This window comes from Balaenoptera musculus, chromosome 2 (genome assembly GCF_009873245.2).
Source record: "Balaenoptera musculus isolate JJ_BM4_2016_0621 chromosome 2, mBalMus1.pri.v3, whole genome shotgun sequence".
Classification (NCBI taxonomy): domain Eukaryota; kingdom Metazoa; phylum Chordata; class Mammalia; order Artiodactyla; family Balaenopteridae; genus Balaenoptera; species Balaenoptera musculus.
In genome coordinates this window covers 128176537-128198344 of record NC_045786.1, presented here as the reverse complement: position 1 = coordinate 128198344, position 21808 = coordinate 128176537, and the positions used below count along the sequence as shown (strand labels likewise).

The 21808-nt window shown below is 33.6% G+C and overlaps 1 protein-coding gene across 1 annotated transcript in view; it reads right to left on the bottom strand.

Annotated features, from left to right (window-relative positions):
• Window positions 1–3073: 3073 nt before the first annotated feature.
• Window positions 3074–21808, bottom strand: part of GPR137C (G protein-coupled receptor 137C) — a 55225-nt gene continuing 36490 nt past the window's right edge. The window contains exons 4-7 of the mRNA XM_036845184.1: window positions 8579–8728; window positions 7216–7341; window positions 6928–7046; window positions 3074–5910 (exon numbers count right to left, since the gene is read on the bottom strand). Of these exons, the coding sequence (XP_036701079.1) occupies window positions 5733–5910; window positions 6928–7046; window positions 7216–7341; window positions 8579–8728 (573 nt within the window). The 3' untranslated portion in view covers window positions 3074–5732. The remainder of the gene's footprint in view (window positions 5911–6927; window positions 7047–7215; window positions 7342–8578; window positions 8729–21808) is intronic.

Here is a 21808-nt window from a genome sequence, read left to right as displayed (position 1 = left end):
TGAAACCATTTACAGTAAGATCAGGAACAAGACAAGGTTGTCCACTCTCACTACTATTATTCAACATAGTTTTGGAATTTTTAGCCACAGCAATCAGAGAAGAAAAAGAAATAAAAGGAATCCAAATCAGAAAAGAAGAGGTAAAGCTGTCACTGTTGGCAGATAACATGATACTATACACAGAGAATCCTAAAGATGCTACCAGAAAACTACTAGAGCTAATCAACGAATTGGTAAAGTAGCAGGATACAAAATTAATGCACAGAAATCTCTGGCATTCCTATACACTAATGATGAAAAATCTGAAAGGGAAATAAGGAAACACTCCCATTTACCACTGCAACAAAAAGAATAAAATATCTAGGAATAAACCTACCTAAGGAGACAAAAGACCTGTAGGCAGAAAACTATAAGACACTGATGAAAGAAGTTAAAGATGATACAAACAGATGGAGAGATATACCATGTTCTTGGATTGTAAGATATTGTGAAAATGACTATACTACTCAAAGCAATCTACAGATTCAATGCAATCCCTATCAAACTACCAATGGCATTTTTCACAGAACTAGAACAAAAAATTTCACAATTTGTATGGAAACACAAAAGACCCCGAATAGCCAAAGCAATCTTGAGAACGAAAAACGGAGCTGGAGGAATCAGGTTCCCAGACTTCAGACTATACTACAAAGCTACAGGAATCAAGACAGTATGGTACTGGCACAAAAATAGAAAGATAGATCAATGGAACAGGATAGAAAGCCCAGAGATAAACCCATGCACATATGGTCTCCTTATCTTTGATAAAAGAGGCAAGAATATACAATGGAGAAAAGACAGCCTCTTCAATAAGTGGTGCTGGGAAAACTGGACAGCTACATGTGAAAGAATGAAATTAGAATACTCCCTAACACCATACACAAAAATAAACTCAAAATGGATTAAAGACCTAAATGTAAGGACAGACACTATAAAACTCTTAGAGGAAAACATAGGCAGAACACTCTATGACATAAATCACAGCAAGATACTTTTTGGCCCACCTCACCTCCTAGAGAAACGGAAATAAAAACAGAAATAAACAAATGGGACCTAATGAAACTTAAAAGCTTTTGCACAGCAAAGGAAACCATAAACAAGACGAAAAGACAGCCCTCAGAATGGGAGAAAATATTTGCAAATGAAGGAACTGACAAAGGATTAACCCCCAAAATTTACAAGCAGCTCATGCAACTCAATATCAGAAAAACAAACAATCCAATCCAAAAATGGGCAGAAGACCTAAATAGACATTTCTCCAAAGAAGATATACAGATTGCCAACAAACACATGAAAGAATGCTCAACATCACTAATCATTAGAGAAATGCAAATCAAAACTACAATGAGGCATCACCTCACACCAGTCAGAATGGCCATCATCAAAAAATCTACAAACAATAAATGCTGGAGAGGGTGTGGAGAAAAGGGAACCCTCTTGCACTGTTGGTGGGAATGTAAATTGATAGAGCCACTATGGAGAACAGTATGGAGGTTCCTTAAAAAGCTAAAAATAGAACTACCATACGACCCAGCAATCCCACTACTGGGCATATACCCTGAGAAAACCATAATTCAAAAAGAGTCATGTACCACAATGTTCATTGCAGCTCTATTTACAATAGCCAGGATATGGAAGTGAACTAAGTGTTCATTGACGGGTGAATGGATAAAGAAGATGTGGCACATATATATAATGGAATATTACTCAGCCATAAAAAGAAAGGAAATTGAGTTATTTGTAGTGAGGTGGATGGACCTAGAGTCTGTCATAGAGAGTGAAATAAGTTGAAAAGAGAAAAACAAATACCGTATGCTAACACATATATATGGAATCTAAAAAAAAAAAAACAAAAAAATGGTCATGAAGAACCTAGAGGCAGGACAGGAACAAAGACGCAGACGTAGAGAATGGACTTGAGGACACGGGGAGGGGGAAGGGTAAGCTGGGACGAAGTGAGAGAGTGGCATGGACTTATATATACTACAAAATGTAAAATAGCTAGCTAGTGGGAAGCAGCTGCATAGCACAGGGAGATCAGCTGGGTGCTTTGTGACCACCTAGGGGGGTGGGATAGGGAGGGTGGGAGGGAGATGCAAGAGGGAGGAGATATGGGGATATATGTATATGTATAGCTGATTCACTTTGTTGTAAAACAGAAACTAACACACCATTGTGAAGCAATTATACTACAATAAATATGTTAAAAAAAAAAAGAGTCTAAGGGGAAGGTGAGAGGTGTTGTAAGTTATTTCATGCAAGAATTTTTCTTAGCTTAATGTGTGAATAAACATGTACTATCTAATAGCGTATTGGTATTTTAAATTATGGCATTTCATATCAAATTCGTGTATAATACTGATTAGTGTATACCACCTGTAGATGTGAAGTACATACAGTTATCCACTTAATGATAGTTCAGCTTAAGATTTTTCAACTTTACAATGGTGCAAAAGCAACACACATTCAGCAGAAACTGTACTTCCACTTTTGAATTTTGTTTCTCCCAGGCTAGCCGTAGGCAGTATGACCCTCTCTCGCTACCTGGGGCAGCGGCAGCACTGCAGCCCTCAGGCAGCCATGCGATCAGAAGGGTAAACAAACCACACACAACCATTCTGGACCCATAGGACCATTTTGTTTTTTACTTTCAGTACATATTCAATAAATTATGCAAGATATTCAACACTCTTATAAAATAGGCTTTGTGTTAGATGGTTTTGCCCCACTGTAGTTTAATGTAAGTGTTCTGAGCATGTTTAAGGTAGCCTAGGTTAAGCTGTGATGTTCAGTAGGCCAGGTGTATTAGATGCATTTTCACTTACGATAAGCCAAGGAAGATCTGTAATTATAAGCTCACTAAAAGCAAACGGTCATTTGTAACTCCAGGTATTTTTCTCTTTTCTATGGTAGCACTAGGCTTCTTATCCTTACATGATAGAAACTCAATCGGTGTAGTCTGTTAAGACAGGTTAAGAAAACCAGACCTCCAGGTAAAAGCACAAACACTTTTATTTTTAACAGTAGTGTTTTGTTACAATTTAGTGAAACAACAAATAAATACATTCATTGGCCACAGCTATACTTTTACAACCAGTTTGAAACTGATTATATAGCTGAGAAACACCATTAAACAATAAAAAAGGCAGCTATGCATAAAAAAGCCACTTTAGCTATAAATTACATTTTTCATAAAACTACTACCAGCTATAATGAGTGGCAAGAGTTTCAAAATTAATGACCACCCAAATGAAATGATAAAAACAAGTACTGCTAACCACTGTAAAATTACACACTTAAGCAATGAAATTCTCTGTTCTAATTAATGAACCAAAAAGAAGGTTTGAAATTGTCATCATGTGCTTCAGTGCAGGATGAACAGGGAATCGATAGCCCTTTGATTTTAAAACAACTCCTTCTTTCGAGACCAGACTTAAAGTGCTCCTAGTGCTTTGGAATTTTTAAGCAAAAACTGGGCCAGAAGTTTATCTTTTTTGTCTTTGGTGATATATTGTGGGAGATGTGTATAAGGAGACAAATGCAAGAATTCAGGTACCCTGGTCAGGGGTAAGAAATTTACAAATCTCGGATTTGGAAGAATCAACGAATGCAGCTGAAAGAACGAAGTTATTTTATCTGAAATATTTTTAAAAAGTAACCTTTGCTTATCTGGTCAAATAGGAGCATTATCTAGGGAAGTCTAGGGAAGCTTTACTAGAAAAAATTTACTTTATCACTTTGAACCCCGAGGACTAACAAAGGCAACACAGATCTTCTCAGATAGTTCTAGATAATTAGATATCTAACATTATTAGGAAAATAAATAGTTGGCATTCTGAAAAGAAACCCAATAACTGAAGTCGCAATCAAAATGTACTCAGGTAAGTGCATGTTATGTTGTTCTGTTACTAGCAAGGTTAACTTCTATACTATAAAATTTTAAATAATTTGGTTGCATTGAGAGAATTTATTATAAATAAACCCAAAGTAACATTTGTAAGTTTATGTTTTTGACTGAATTCAGAATCATTTTGTATGATAAAAAGGTGAAATTTCTTTGGCTGTGTACCAGCCTTCCAAAAGATCAAAAGCATTATAAATTTCATTTTTTTCTTGGGGTTTCACTTATTGTTATACTTTTATGAAGTTACTGAATCAATTAATCAAAAAGTTGAAAGGTATTTTATGTAAGAGTAGAAATAAAACATAACTTTCTAATCAAAGTAAAGACAGAAAAGGATAGTTGTATTAGTTCCAGTTCTGAAGAAATAGATCAGCAAACATTTGTATATATAGTTAGTCGTCTTTAAGCATGTTGTGACAGCTTCCCAGTGTGCCCGTTACCTTGGCATCTTGAGGTATTCAGCATCTACTTCTTTCCATATAGACACTGGTAGAAAGTGCATTTTAAAATTCTCTATTATCTTAGCCTACCATGTATTATTTTTTAGATCCAAGATAGGACGTTCAAGACAGTTTTAATATAATTCTAAAAGTATTCCAATATTGTGAACCACTGGTTTTATACTTACCTAGTTAGTACATTTACATAAGTTGTTCATTTAGTCTACTGCTGGAATTAATTTGAATTAAATTTAATTTGGCTTTACCCATATACAAGATATAAAAATGTGAAAACTAAAGGAGGAATTACATGTCTTACAAAGTATTGCACTTGAGTTCACTGCAATAACGTATCATGATTTAATTTACCTGAGGATAATCCTGATTCAATAGGAATAAGTAAGATTACCTATATTTTGTTTCAGCTAAATTGAATGCCTTTGAAAGTGTATTCATGTTTTAACTCAGAGTTATACATTTTATGAATAGTTCTTAAATGCATCTGTAAACTTGTTTAGTCCCAAGAAGTTTCTACCGAAATCTCCCTATGCAAAAATTACTATTGCTTTCTTGAAGAATCATGCTTAAACTACTACATATATCTTAATCATACAAAATAATCACTTGACCAAGTCTACTCAAAGTTGCCACATAATTTTGACAGGTATACTTTCCTCTTGAAGAAATGACTGTGGCTTTCCAAAGAACACTGCTGGTCCTCACTGTAAAGGATTACTACCGTCATTTGTTTAAAATGATTATTTGAATAATTTCAGTTGGTACTGTACAATCATGCTTAAAAGAACTATCTTCAATGATTACATACTTTTTAGGAGATCTTTTAAAAGAATGGTACATTTGTATGCCTTCATTCTGTGCACTGTTCACACTATAAATTTTATTGGGTAAGAATTCTACATGGAGTACACTGCTGAATATGCAGGCTTTGATTTTTGTAGGGAAATTGCCTCCTAATTTGGTGTACAACATAATATCCCAATGTGAACACCGGGTATGACTTTGGGGACTGCAGTGTACTCTTTCAGGACAAAGGTAAAAGTGCAAATATGCAACTATGCATTTGATGTTCCAAAGTCAGGATGTTTGGAGGCCATCAAGTGCCTTAAGGTCTAATCCCTCTTTTCTCCCACTCCAAACTTTCCACTGCACTTCATTTTACCAGGACGAGGTCAAAAGTAACAGCCGTGTCCCCCACTGGACACGGCCACATTTCCAGGCTTTGTTTTCGGTTGCAACAGATAATGGAATGTTTATGTAGATGTAATTTAAACACACTGGATATACACATTCATGGAAAACGACTGAAGAATCACGACTTGGTAACGCCGTCAGTTTTGTGGTGTTACATATAAGCTATGGTGATTGTTCATATCTAAATTACTACAAGTAAAGAGCAAAGGAGCAGTATCTGTCATAGGTCCATTCAGGTGGGGAGAGACTGTGTAACTGTTGCTGCCACACCCAGTCATGGTGCCATACCAGCCCAAACCTTGTGAATTTGATAAACTGCAACAAAAAAGGGCAAAAAAGCCAAAGGACTGTGATCAGGATGTAATAAGTCATGTTGGCATTTTTAGTTTTCAATGAATTTTATAATACAGTTAGTATCGAATATATTGAAATATGTTCTTTGCCAAATAACATAATGGCTCTCTGCAAAATTCAATGACTTTTATCTAATATCCTTGATTCTATATCACATATTAGAAAATAATGAATTAATACCACTCAAAACTAGTAGAACTTGATTATCAGATAATAATAATAACAATATAGTGCTTATTATGTAGTTGGTTCTATTCTAAGACATGTTTGTGTGTGTGTATATATATGTATATGTGTATATACATACATATGTACAGTATGTTTACACACACGTACACTCATTTAATCTTTACAACAACCCTATCAGATAGGTTCTATTACCATCCCTATCTTACAGATGAAAACAGACTAAAAAAACTGAGGTTAAGTAACTTGTCCAGATGAAGTGAGGATTATAGAAAATGCTACATCAAACTCAAAGCATTATGTAGGTGTGCATTAAGGCTTTCTCTTTGCACTGACACATAGCTAATGGTATGGACTTGCAAAGATTTTGGAACAAGTAGGGCACACGAAGATTTTCTATGGCACCTAAGCTTTGCAAGAGTTTTACCTAGGGTTTCTCTGTGGATTTTGAACAGCAGACTAGATATGGAAACATATAAAATCACTATAATAGTATTTCTTCCCTGCTCACCAACCCCCATCAGCTCTGAACTAACAAGGAATCCTGCAATAAAATGATACCATTTTACCCCCAAAGGCATTTCTCAAATAAAGGTAATATATGGGCTTAGAATCAGATGATAATTCTTTATAGTACAGGTCCCATCATGGGTTTAACATCTACTGTTCTAAGCTCCAATGTTAAATGATCTTATTTATTGACATATATCAGCAAATCACCCTTTTCATATTTGGGTTAAAGCTTAGATTTGTTGTTTTGAATCTATGTCAGTACTAATTCAGTACATCTACCTTCCTTCTCTGGAACTTCCCAGTCTTGGCAAGTCATCATCACTATCATATCGTCTTGGATTGTCAAAGAAGTATGCTCTGGAACTGTAACTGTGACTATTTATCATGCCAGCAGGTGCCTGTGAACAAAGTATTAGATAGCATATGAAGATCCACTTTTCAACTAAGAAAGGAGGCCGGGATCTATAATGCTTTTTAGTCTTTGCCAAAAATAGAAAATCAATATAAATGTTCCATTATTTTTTAAAATAAGGAGAACAGACATTAGGTAATATTATGACATCATACCAAGTTCTGGTTTAATCTCTGTGCCCGGAAAAACAGTACCACCGACCATGCTGGCACATGTTCCCACAGAAAGAGGACCATTCCAAATACTATATACTCTTCTCCACTTATGTCTTTTACATGAGCCTGTAAATAGAATATGGCAGAGCAATTTTAAAATCTGTTTTATGTGTAAGAAATCACCCTCCACAATCAACTTGCTTCAGGTAGGGTAAGTTAAAACATCAACTGACAGGCACATAAAACTCTAAATTAATTTTCTATATTTTATGGTTTCTCATGTAATGATATTTATCCTTTAAAGGTCATAAAAATGCTTTGTTATTAAGTAGAATAAAGAGGTACTAACTTTTTCAATGCATCAATTTATGAAAATATTTTAAATACATGGGTAATGGGGTAGATGGTTTAGGCCCCATAGTCTAAGGAGAATTATAAAAGAGACTACTGGTTCCAGCTGCTCTAAAGGCAAAATAATTACACTTACCCTGAGTTATACCTGTAGAGAAATGTAACATGCAAGTCGCTCAGCTCTGTTGCTACTTAAAAACATGCTTTTGGGCTTAAACTCCATGTTGGATTTGTTTCTATTCTAATAGATGTGGGAAGAGAGAAATGGGAAAAGGAGTGAAGGGAATCTGCTACATGGAACCACACGTGAAAATTCCTTCTTAGAAAGATAACTGAAATTCAGATAAAATAGTATCCCACAATGCCTTAAATTCAGTACAAAGTTAAATTAATATAAATAAAGATATGACATGTACCCATGTCAAAATGTACTTCTAGGAAAAGGATGGTGAATGCTGGGAAGTCAAATATGCATAGCTAGGGCACCAGGAATCACTACAGAAAACACCTGGACACCCAAGGAACTACGAATGCTCTCCCATTATCAAGACTGATAATGCCAGATTTTCATAAAAGTCATACATCTAAAACTGAACCAAATATTTAGGTTATATGTAGCTCTTGGGTAAGAGAGAATTAATTTCATCCTAACAAATTAAAGACATAACCATATTCACTAGCTAATGACAGGCAACCAATTTATCTAGAGATATTTAAACACTATCCTTTAAAAACTAGTAAAATAGGTTTATGACCAATAGATTTAAGGCACTGTTAGTATTATTAACAAAAAGAAAAGAAAATACTACTTTGGGAGAAGTTCTCTCTGAAGAATGATTTCAAGTGCCACATATAAATGAGGATTTTTAAACATAGAACTTTTAAGTATGATTACTGATAGTAGCTAGAGATTCCATACAAGTGTTTGCAAGTCAAACACTTAAAACGTTCTCCTAGTCAGGCTAACTTCATTATCATACACTTAGATTGGCAATACATGCTAGGTACTTACCTTATCTGAAAGATTATCCCAGCCATAATTAAATGGACTTTCTAATGTATCCTGAGATATGGTGATCACCACCAAATTATAACATGCTCTTGAAGAGTAGAGAAGAATGACTACAGAGCCTACGACAACAGTCTGGCACAGAGACATACCCTAAAAGAAAAAAAAATTCATCATCATGAAAACCCGCACATTTGTCATGACAAGCCATTCATCCATATACAATATAGTCACCTCTTGCAATGCACTCCTAGAAAACACTGAGTGAGCACCAGTTGAAATAAACTCTTGATTATCTTGCTTTACAATTCCTATTTTTAGAACCACTTGTGTTTAAACTACCCAGTTAATACAAATAAGTTCTTTGCCAACTTGCCCAGTGGCAGCTGGAGGAAGATTTTGTTCTGCCAAGGTTACCTTAAGTAGTATAGGAATAAACAACTTGGCAAAAGATCTGAGCTTTAATTGATGTTAATCAGAGAGATAGTTTTGTCATAATGAGAAAAGAATGGGAAATAAAAGCATTAGTCCATTTGATACACTTAATTTCCAGTAAGATGAAAAATTAAAATAGAAATACAACTCCTGCGCTATTTGCTTTGTTCTATTAGATTCTGTTAGTTGATGTTATTCCTCTGTTGATGCTGTTATGTTGATAACAAAATGATGCAGGCACCCAAATGCACTTTCAAATCCAAAATATTTTATTACTAAGGCTTTCACCATTTCCCCAAATACTGTAAATTGAGGGAAATTTGTCCTTTGTTTTTTGTTCAGAACTTTATCAAGAATGGTCAACTATTTCAGAAAGGCATGAAACTGACAGCAATACTGCTTGTGGTATGTAAAACACCAAAGCAACACACCTGTAACAGTGTGCATTTATAGCTGTCTCAGTCACAATTTCTATGTATAGATACAAGCATCTGACTACTACATCGCCCCAAATTTACATACTGAAATATTTATTAATTACTTTCCTTTTATTTCCTCTTTATATTACAGTTAGGGCAATTGCACTGAACATTTGAAGTTATGTGTGTAGGTATGTTAAACAATCTATTAATTTCAGGATAGAAATAGGTTATTAAAATGTTATTAGAAGGGGTCACTGGGTTTGGTAGGATTGAGAACCATTATTATAGCTGATTTCCTTACAAGAACAACACATTTTAGAGGTATATGAGAAGTAAGCAAACTAAAAGATGAAATATATCTTGAAAGATGTTGAGATAGCAAGAGACTACCTTCTCTGAGCTGACCTACCACCATAGCAAAAAGGATGTGTGAAAATAAATAAAATTCTAGCAAGATTAAATTTTTTAATCGAGGCTAAAATTTTCTACAATGTGCATTTTTATTTTTGTGAATCCCCCCAAAAATGTTGTTAATAAAAAGCTAATCTAAAAGCAATCCAGTTTCCATTTTAAAAGTACTATATTATTAAAGAAAAGTTAGGTAGCAAGAAAAGTTAGAATGCTGTAAGCATTACTGTCCTTAAATATAACCATAAGTAAATTTACAGTCACTGCTTTGAGAAATAAAGTGACTGCTAAAAATACATCTTATAATATGGAGATACTCTGCTTATACTTGTAAATACTATAAAAACTACAAAAGTATGAGAAAAGAGCAAAGAATAATATCAAAGCAATTAATAAAATTGCAGTCAAATTACATACATATAACAGAGAAAGAAGCCCACCGATTTAGAAAACAAAATAAGATCCTTCCCACAAAATACAGGATTATAAAACAAAAGATAAGGATTCAGCCACCTGGAAAGTGCTGTCGAATAGTTAAAGAAAATCTTCCTAAACTGAAAAGTCATGACAAACAATTCCACTCAGGAGCAATCCTCAAGGAATGATTCTCCCTTCTTCCACCTCTGACATCTTCACACCACATATTTAGAAATTCCACACTTGACATGTAAAGAAGAGTTAGACCTCACTCCAGCATGCATATCATTAACTAGAGTTCAGTATTTGTTTACAGGTATCTTTAGATGCAGATATGCAGAAACCTCAACTTACCATTCATTGAGTTTTGACAAACGTGTATACAAATAAAGAACATTACCATCACTCCCGAACGTTCCCTCACATCCCTTCCCCAACAGCCAACTCCCCAGCACAAATACTCTCCTGCTTTTGTCTTTTACCACAACTTAGTTCTGCCTACTCTAGAACTTCACATAAATGGAATCATAGGATATTAACTCCTTGTGTAGGTATCATTCACTTAGCATAATGTTTTGAGATTCATCCATGTTGTTGGATGTACTAGTAGTTAGGTATTTGTATTGCTGAGGTGGACAATTAGGGTGACCAACTCCTGGTTTGCTCGTAAGTTTCCTATTTAAAAAAAAAAGTTTCCTAGTTTTAGACTGAAAGTCCTAGGTCCCCCAAGACTTCTCAGTTCCGGGCAAACCAGGACAGTTAGTCACACTAATTCCACTGTATAATTACATGAATTTGTTTACATGAGAATTTGTTTATCCATTTTTTCTGTTGATGGACTGTTTCTGTGAACGTTCTTATTCAAATCTTTTTCTGGACATATGCTGCTTTCACTTCTTTTAGGTAAATACCTAACAGTGGAATTGCTGGGTCATACGGTAGGTATAAGTTCAGCTGTATAAGAAACTGCCAGATCTTTTTCCAAAATGGATGTACTTCCAACAAAGTATGAGAGTTCCAGTTGTTCCAATTCCTAGACAACATTTGGGGTTGTCAATCTTTTTCATTTTAGCCATGATGGTAGATGTTTTGGTTTTAATTTGCATTTCCCCGGATGACTAATGATATTGTGCTTATTGGCCATTTGTATATCTTCTTTGTGAAAAGTCTGTTCATATCTTTGACCATTTTTAAATTGGGTTGTCTTTTTGAAAATTATTGAGTTGTAGGCAGTCTCTATGTATGCTGGAAATGAGTTCCTTATCAGTTGTATGTATTGCAAATATTTTTTTGAAGTCTGTGGCTTGCCTTTGCATTTTGATGGGAAATTTTTGATTTTTTTGATGGGAAATTTTAAATTTTAATTAAGTCTAGTTTATGAATTTATTCTTTTGTGATTACTTTCAATGACCTGCCTAAGAGATCTTTGCCTATACCCAAATTGTAAAGATAGTCTCCTGTGTTTGGTTTTAAAAGCTTTAGAATTTTTTCAGTTATATTTAAGTTTGTGATCCATTTTGAATTTGTGTGTGTGTGTATAATATGAGATGGAGCTAAAGTTTCCTTTTATTTCATGTGGATAACCAGTTGTTCCAGCACTACTAGCTAAAAAGATTTCCTTTCCCTTTGAATTGCTTTAGCTTCTTTGTCAAAAATCAAAGACTATATAAGTGTGGATTGTTTCCAGGCCCTCTATTCTGTTTCATTGATCTGTTTTATGCCAGTAACACACTGTCTTAATTACCGTAGCTTTATACTAAGTTTCAAAGTCATGTAGTCTAAGTCCTCTTCTTTTTCAGAGTTACCTTCTGCACTGTTCAATATAATAGCCATTAGCCACATGTGAGTACTTACATATTTACATTTAAACTAAATTAAATTAAAAGATCGGTTTCTTTCAGACTAGCCCTCTTTCGAGTGCTCAGCAGTCACATACTGAATAGTGCAGATATAGAATATTTTCATCATCGCAGAAGGTTCTGTTGGAAAGTGCTACTTTTTAAGTAATTTGGGTCCTTTGTATTTCCATATAAATTTTAGAATAAACTTGTCAATTTCTATTTTTAAAACCTCAAGGTAGGGGCTTCCCTGGTGGCGCAGTGGTTGAGAATCTGCCTGCTAATGCAGGGGACATGGGTTCGAGCCCTGGTCTGGGAAGATCCCACATGCCGCGGAGCAACTAGGCCCGTGAGCCACAATTACTGAGCCTGCGCGTCTGGAGCCTGTGCTCCGCAACGGGAGAGGCCGTGATAGTGAGAGGCCCGCGCACCGCGATGAAGAGTGGCCCCCGCTTGCCACAACTAGAGAAAGCCCTCGCACAGAAACGAAGACCCAACACAGCCAAAAATAAGTAAATAAATAAATAAAAAAAAAAAAAAAAAAAAAAAACCTCAAGGTAGTATTATGATTGGAATTGCATTGAATCTATAGATCATTTTGGGGAGAATTGCCATCTTAAAAATACTGCATCTTCCAATCCATGAACAATGGTCTTCATTGATTTATGTCTTTTTAATTTCTCTCAGCATTATTTTATAGTTTTTAGTATAAAGGTATTGCTTGTTTTTTGCAAAATTTATTCCTAAGTGTTTTGTTTTTTTATGCTATTAATGTTATAGAATTGCTTTTTGAATTTCATTTTCTAACTGATTGCTCCTGGTATATATGAAAATACAATGTAATTTTGTATTTTGACCTTGTATCCTGAGAATTTGCTAGTAGCTGTTTAGTAGATTCCTTAGGATGCTTTACATAAACAATCATGTTATCTGCAATTAGAGACAGTTTTACTTCTTAATTTCCAATTTTATACCTTCTTTTTTTTCTTGTTTTATTAGAATATTGAATAGAAATGGTGAGAGTGGACATCCTTGCTTTGTTCCCAACCTTAGGGGCAAAACATTCAATACTTTAAGTATGACACTGATGGCAGGTTTTTTATAGACCTCCTTTATCAGATTGAGGAACATTCCTTCTATTCCCTATTGGCTGAACATTTCATTGTTGTTATTTTTAAATCATAAATTTTATTCATGTTATTAAATTTTTAATAATCATGTTATTTTAAATCATGAATTTAAAATTCATGGTGTTGAATTTTGTCAAATGTTTTTTCTATATCTATTCAAATAATTATTTGGTTTTTCTCCTTTGTTCTCTCAATGTAGTGAATTACAGTGACTGATTTTCAAATGTTAAACCAATGTTGCATTCCTGGGATAAACTCTTTTTAGTCATGATGTATTATCCCTTTTTATATGTTGCTTAGATTCTGTATCTCTAAGTATAAGGGATACTAGTGTATAATTTTTATTTGTTTAATAATGTCTTTGTCAAGTTTTGGTATCAGAGTAATGCTGTTCTCATAAAACATGTTAGGAAGTGTTCCTTTCTCCTCTATTTTCAAAAGAGTTTGTTTACTATTGGTGTTATTTCTTCTTTAAATATTTGATAAAATTAACCAGTGAAACCATCTAGGTTTGGAGTTTTGAGGGAAATTTCTGATAACAAATTCAATGTCTTTAATAAATATGGGGCTATTTATATTTTGTATTTTATCTTTAATTAATTTTGTTATGTTGTATTTTTTTTTAAATTTGTCCATTTCATCTAAGTTGTCAAATTTATCCACAAGGAGTTGCTCATAATATTCCCTCATTTTTCTTTTAATGTCTATAAGATCTATTGTGATTGTCCCTCTTTTATTCACGGTATTGGCAATTTGTATTTTCACTCTGCCTTTTTTGGTACATCAAATTTGTTGATCTATTAGAAAAATTAACTTTCGGCTTTAATTTCTCTATAGCTTGTTTCATTGATTTCTATTTTTACCTTTATTATTTCAGTCCTTCTACTTACTTTGGGCTTACTTAAAAACAAAAAACAAAAAACTTTTTCATAGTTTCCCCCAGTTGTTTCTAAGATGAAACCTTAGGTCACTGATTTATATCTTTCTCCTTTTCTAATATAGCATTTAAAGCTGTATTTTTCTCTGCAAGCATTATTTTAGCTGCATCCCACAAATATTGGTATATTGTTTTTCACTATTCTTCAGTTTGAAATATTTTCTAATTTCCCTTGTGATTTCTTCTTTTTCCCATGGGTTATTTGTAATTATGTTGCATAATTTCTAAATATTTGGATTTTTAAGAAGATATCATGTTGTTATTGATACTTAATTGCATTGTGGCCAGACTACATTCTTTGATTCCAGTCCTTTTCATTCTTTGATTGATACCTGTCTTATGGTCCACTGTATGGTTTATTTTGATGATCATTTAAATGATCAATTGAAAGGAATATATATTCTCCAGTTATTGGGAGTCAGTTGGCTCAGGGGTGTTGATAGTGTTGTTCAGATTTTCTATGTCTACTGATTTTTTGTTTTATCAACTTCTGAGTATGGGGCATTAAAATCTCCAACTATGATTGTAGAGATTTTTCCCCCTTTTTTTCTTACTATTTGGTAAGTCTTTTTTCCCCTCTTTATTCCTACTATTTGGCTTCATGTACACATTTATGATTTTTATGTCTTTCTGATGAAATGTACCTCTTTATATTTGGTAATATTCTTTGCTTACCTTTATATATCTGGTAATACCCTTTGTCTTGAAGTCTCTTTTATCTGATATTAAAGTGCCTTCTTACACTTACTGAATGAATAGTATATTAGTTTCCATCTAATTATTTTTAACTTATATCTGTCTTTATATTTATTTAAAATGCATTCCGGAAGCCAGAGTATAGATGGGTCTTGTTTTTTTAGAAATTCATTTTGACAGTCTCTACATTTTAACAGGAGTGTTTACTCCATTAACATTTAATATAATTAGTGATATGTTTAGATTTAGGTCTTATGTTTTACTATTTGCTTTCTGTTTGCCCTTCTTGTGCTATATTGTTGACATTGTTTATTTGTTGTTCCTCTATCCATCATTTTCTGCATTCTTGTGAGTTAATTTAATATTTTTTAGAACTCTATTTTAATTTATCTATTGAACTTTTAACTATACTTTTCTATTTCTTTGTTTTGTTTTGTTTTGCTTTTTGCCTTAAGTGGTTGTTCTAGGGCAACAGTTCTTAAAGTGTGGTCCAGGGACCTTAAAGATCAAAATCAAAATGATTAAAAAAAAGAGTACTAAGATGTTATTTGCCTATTATATTTTCATTCTCTTTTGTATATACAGCAGAGTTTCCCAGTGGCTCTGTGATATGTGATGGTGTCAACACTCTGTGTACATGTGTGTTCTTGTGTTTTCTAGATTCCTGATATAATAGAATTAGGGTATAAATATATGCATTTTCAGAGATTAACTCAGCTTGTTCTCTGTACCTTTACTGAGTTCTTGTTAGTTTTCTTTGGTTATACCTGCTATATCTGATAAAACCTCATTATTATCAAACAAGTAGTTATTTTGAAATCCTAAAATTGTCCTTGTATCTACATGGCAGCACAACAAGAATAGGTACAATTTACAGATTTGTTTTATAATATTTAAGAATTTTTTTCAAACACTTAAAATTTTTTAAATTTAATATTAGACTACTTTAGAAATTAATCATTTTACTCTAAGATGAAAAATTTATAATTTTTTTCATATTTAAGAATGGATTATTGGCTGAGGATTGGGGACTTACTGTTTCATTGGTACAAAGTTTCAGTATGGGATGATGAAGATGTTCTGGAGATGGATAGTGGTGATGGTTGCACAACAGTGTGAATGTACTTAATGCCACTGAACTGTACATTTAAAAATGGTTAAAATGGTAAATTTTATGTTACGTATATTTTGTCACAATAAAAAATATTTTTCTTTACATACAGCTTCTTTGTTTACCTCTAAGATGATGAGAAAGATGAAAGTGTTAGAATTCTCTGGTTCAATGAAGAAAGAAATCTACATCAAAGTAATTGGGTGAAACTGATTTCTTGTTTTGTTTTATCAAATGAAGTGCAATGAAAACTAACTTTCAATAGGTTTTATAAACGTTAATAATTTACCTTATTGTGTCTGCTGTGACAGAACATTATGTCCAAGTTAAGCTGCAGCATCATTTTGAGACCAATCTTTCAGAGTTTAAAGCAAAAGGAATTGAAAATTTAAACACAGGTGTGGTGAGCACTTTAAACACCACAAATTGTTTTTATTACTTTCCAAACTAGAAATTAAAAAGCCACTCAGGCATTTTACAGGCTAAATTACTATATTGCATTGGCTGGCAAAGCACTCATAGTAGCTGAGACTAGTAAAGCCTTGTACAGTTAATATTGCTGAATGCCTGCTGGATGAAAAGTCCATAAAAGAAATTATGGCATTGTCATTTTCCAAGATAGAAATTCACTGATTCAAAGATTTAGCTGAAAACATAGTGATTTAATGTCTTGTCAATAGACTTGTATTTTTGCCTTACAAATATATTAATCTGATATAGAAGGACTAATTTTGTTTATATTCATCAACTATATTCATAATTTTTTTTATATTCAAAATTCATTCATCATTTTGTTTATATTCATTCAGTACCAACTAATCATCCAAGAGGGCATTCTTTTATGTCAATGCCTGAGAAGAAACACAAGTAGTACTGAAATATTCAAAAGTGTTGAAAATTCTTCTGATTGTTTATCCTGGGACAATTGTACTGATAATCTCACTAATGGTACAAAAGCAATGGTGGGTAAAACTTTCGGTCTTAGCACAAATCAATGCAGTGTCACCAAACTGTATTGTATTCTTCACTACTATGCACTCCCAGTTAAAAAAGAAAGCTTCACTTAAGAATCTCCTTGATGAAGGGACTTCCCTGGTGGTACAGCGGTTAAGAATCCACCTGCCAATGCAGGGGACACGGGTTCAATCCCTGTTCCAGGAAGATCCCACATGCCACGGAACAACTAGGCCTGTGAGCCACAACTACTGAAGCCCGCTCATCCTACAGCCCGTGCGCCGCAACCACTGAGCCTGAGTGCTGCAACTACTGAAGCCTGCGTGCCTAGATCCCATGCACCACAACAAGAGAAGACACTGCAATGAGAAGCCTGTGCACCGCAACAAAGAGTAGCCCTTGCTCTCTGCAACTAGAGAAAGCCCACGTGCAGCAATGAAGACCCAATGCAGACAAAAAAAAAAAAAAGAAAGAAAAAAAGAATATCATTGATGAAGCAGGGAAAATATTTATTAAATATTGACCCTAGAGTACGTATCTATTTAATATTTTGTGTGATGGAATAAGACACGCACTTAAAGAAATTCTGCTGCATCCTGAAGCATAGTAGTTGTCTTGAGAAGCATTTATGTGATTACTTGACTTGTGAGCTGAACTAACCACTGTTTTCATGAAATTCCATTTTCTACTTAACAGACAACTATGGCAGACAAACAATGGTTATTCAGACTTGGTTAATGGGCATACATTTTTTGAAAAATAAATGAAATGAGCCTGTCATGTCAAAGAAAACATCTGACAGTATTTGTTGCCAATGATGAAATACGAACTTTCAAGTGAAAATCAGAATTTTTGAAAACTTGTAAGCATTTGTATCCACTGTAAGACTGGCAGCTTCCCAAAACTTAAATACTTTTCTGATGAGATTGCTGGTGATATTAACAAATGTGATTTAGGTTATTGTCTAATGAAATGTATCAACATTTTGAAGATCTGTGACCACTCTTTTCTAATGATCAGTGCATGATGTTACAAACTCATTCAAAGTGCAAGACAGACCAATGGAGAGTACAGAAAGTTCACTAATATCATTTTAGATTCCACATGGCAACTAACCTTTAAGAAACCTCCACTTCAGAGTTTTGGTGTAGTATTAAAGAAGAATATCCACAATTATCTGAAAAGGCTATTAAAATTCTCCTCCATTTTCCAACTACATATATTTGTGAGGATGGATTTTCTTCATATACTTCAACCTAAACAACATATCACAACAGATTGAATGCAGAAGCAGACATGAAAATCCAGCTGTCTTCTATTATGTCAGACATTAAAGAGATTTGCAAAATGTATAACAATGTCAATCTTCTATTTATTTTTGTTTTGGAATATATAATTATTTAGCATAAAATATGTTATTCATGTTAACATATAATGGATTTATTATTGGTATTTTAAATGAACTAATAAATGAATATTTTTTAAATTTCTCAATTTTTTTTCTAAAATGTATATATAGGTAGATATAATCTACATAAACAAAAGCTCTTTGGGGTCCTGAATAATTCTTAGGAGTGTAATGGGATCTTGAGACCAAAAAGTTTGAGAATCACTGCTCTAGGGATTATAATATATATCCTTAACTTTTCACAGTCTAAGCAATAGTTAATATCATACCACTTGATGTAAAATGTAAGAATTGCAACCATATAGGCCCTGTCCTTGATGCTACAGTGCTATAGTTGTTATATATACTATATAGAGAATTATGTATTATATCTACATATGTAAGCCTCACATTATGTTATAATTTTTGCTTTGCACAGTCACATTTAAAGAAATTAAGAAATTATATTTACCCACATATTTATTATTTCTTGTGTTCTTCATTCCTTCCTGAAGAGCTAAAATCCAAGCCGATTTTATTTCCCATCAGTCTGTAGAATTTTCTTAGCATTTCTTGCAGTATAGGTCTGTTGGTAATGAACCCTTTTAGTTTTCTTTTATAGAATATGTTTTTTATTTCTTCATCATTCTTTATATTTTTACTTGATGTAGATTTCAGAGTTGACAGCATTTTTCTTTCAGCATTTCAAAGATATTGTTTACAAGTTTTCTGGCTCCATTATATCTGATGAGAAGTGAGTGATCATTTGAATCAATGTTCCCTTATGTATATGTCATTTTTCTTTGCTCTCAAAATTTTCTTTTTCTTTTTCGTTTTAAGCACTTTGAGTACAATGAACTTAGGTAAGATTTTCTATATATTTATCCTGATTGGGCTTAGTTGAGCTTCATGAAACTATAAATTTATGTCTTTCATCAAAACTGGAAAATTTAGGTCATATTTCTTCAAATATTTTTTTCCAATCTCATTTTCTCCCTCTTTTCCTTTGGGAATTCCAATTATACATAATTTGGCCCTGAGGCTCTGTTTATTTTATTATCATCTTTACCCCCAATATCCTCTGTTCTTCAGATTGGATAATTTCTGTTGATTTAAGTTCATTGACTCTTCTTTCATCTCCAATCTGCTGCTAAGCACAACTAGTGACTATTTAAATACTGTATTTTTTAATTCTAACATTTCTGGTAGTTCTTAAAAATAGCTTCTATTTCTCTGAGATTTCTTATTTATTCATTCATTCAAATATATTTTCTTTCACATCCTTGAGCATATTATAAAATCTTTGTCTGATAAATCCAACATCTGGGTCATCTGTGGAGGACTGCCACCAATGATTGCTTTTTGAGTTTTGATTTTTGTTCTTGAGTATGAGTTACATTTTTCCTGTTTCTTCATATATCTAGAGACCTTGGATTGTGTTTTGGACATTGTGAGTGCCATGTTTTAGAGTCTGGATGCTGTTATAGTCCTCTGAAAAGTATTGATTTTTCTTTTTTTCCCTTAAATTTTTTTTTATTTTATTTTTAGCAAATAATTAACCTGGCTAGACTCAAATCCCAAACTATCTCCCATGCATGGATAGCAGCTGAAATCTCAGTTCAATTTCTTTATCCTTAACTGTGCTGCTGCTTGGAGTATGTCCTGCACATGTTTAGTTCAGGTATCAGATAAAAATTTGGCAGAGTTTATAATCAGAATTTGGAGCTTCCTCTATCTGGCTATCTTCTTCCCGAGATTTCCCACTCACTTTCCATCTGGAATAGTTTCTTGAATTTTGTCCTATGATTCTTCAAGCAAGTAAAATAGCAGGTTTCTCTTCAAGTTTTGGCTGCCCCATGGATGGGACTTTCCCTCAGGCTAGAAGCTGTAAAAAATAGGAAACTCACTCAGTGTCAGTTCCTTCTTCTAAAGGGTTGCTCTCCAGTGCCTTCAGTGCTTTTTATATTTTGTCCAGAATTTATCTTTGCTTTCTGTAGAAGGTTGGGTCCAATGGAAGCTACTCAGCTAATACCAGAAGTAGAACCCTGCACATAGTTTTTGAATTCATCTCACAAATGCTACTTCCATTTTGAAATTAGAATGCCAAACTAAGCATCAAAAATAAGAAAATAAGGTAGTCTCAATTAGTAAATTTTAAAATGTATTTTGATAACTATAAGGCCTAAAACAGTCTCAAAAAGAGTTTCATGGTGCTAAGACACAATGAAATTAGATCTCTGGCTCCTATGACCCTACCATTACAGAATAGATGGCTTTTAGTGGATGGACCTTATGACCATGGAAAAATAAAAAATTCTGAAAATGCTGGCTGGTCTAGTAAGAGAGTCTAGAAGGGAAAGCTACTTGAGCTTAGGAGTAGATAAAAGATATAAACCCAGGGTTGTAAGCAGGGATTTTTCAAATGGGACAAGTGCGTGGAGGGTTGGCTCAGCAACAGAATAGAACAGAATAGGAAATAAGGCTGGGGGTATAAGAACTGGAGTAATGAAAGCAGTAAATTAAAGAAGTACCACAGCTTAAGATAGATAAAGAAAATCCCAGTGACTCAGGAGAGAAATTATAACAGAATATTGGGAAGGTGGCAATCATTCCTATTACAGAGGATGATGCAGCCTCTATTTTTTTTTTACCACCATCCTCACCAAATTCTGGTTAAGTCATATTTCAGGGTGGTGGAAGTGAGACACTAATGGCATTTTAGCCTATTTCTTTAATTATGGCCTAAATTACCATACACTCCTTCTTTAGTCTTATAGGATCAGCTGGTCTGCATGAAAGATCAGAAATGTAGTTTAGCTGAATGTTATTGTGTCTCTGCAAGATGCTAATGATGCCTCGCATCCTAATACATTAATTAATATGGCTCAAAGATTGAGTGAACATGGGACAGAAAGGTTTACATAGTAATTAAAACTGTTAGACATTCGGGAGAGAGAGAGAAAATGCATTATTTGTAAATGGCTAACTGGGAGATAACCTGACCTTGAGTCAGATAATGATGCCTTTTACACTCTTATCCAGCTATAAAATTGCATGTGTCCTTGACCAGAGATGTAAGGCTGAAAGCTTAACTTTTATTCCCACCCCACCTTAATTCCAACTTGCCATTATAGGGACTAAGCATCTACCATAGGTTTACACCTTTTTGTGACAATCGGTTATTTTTTCCATTAAAAATGATATGTCTCCTATAGTCTTACAAATATGCTTATTTTTTTCTAAAATGGAAAGGAATATTAGAATAAAAATAATTTTATTGTATGCATTTTAATGTTAAAAGTTATATTATAATTCTGATAAAAGTAAATAAATTCAAATATACCACAGAAATCATACAAATAATGGCAAAGCAAACAGCAATAAAAAAACCTTAATGGGAAAAAAGGACCAATACCAACAAACAATCATGTCAATAAATATAAACTATTTGTTTATCCTATAAAGAGTTTGTAAAAAAAGAAACTCTATAATATTTTG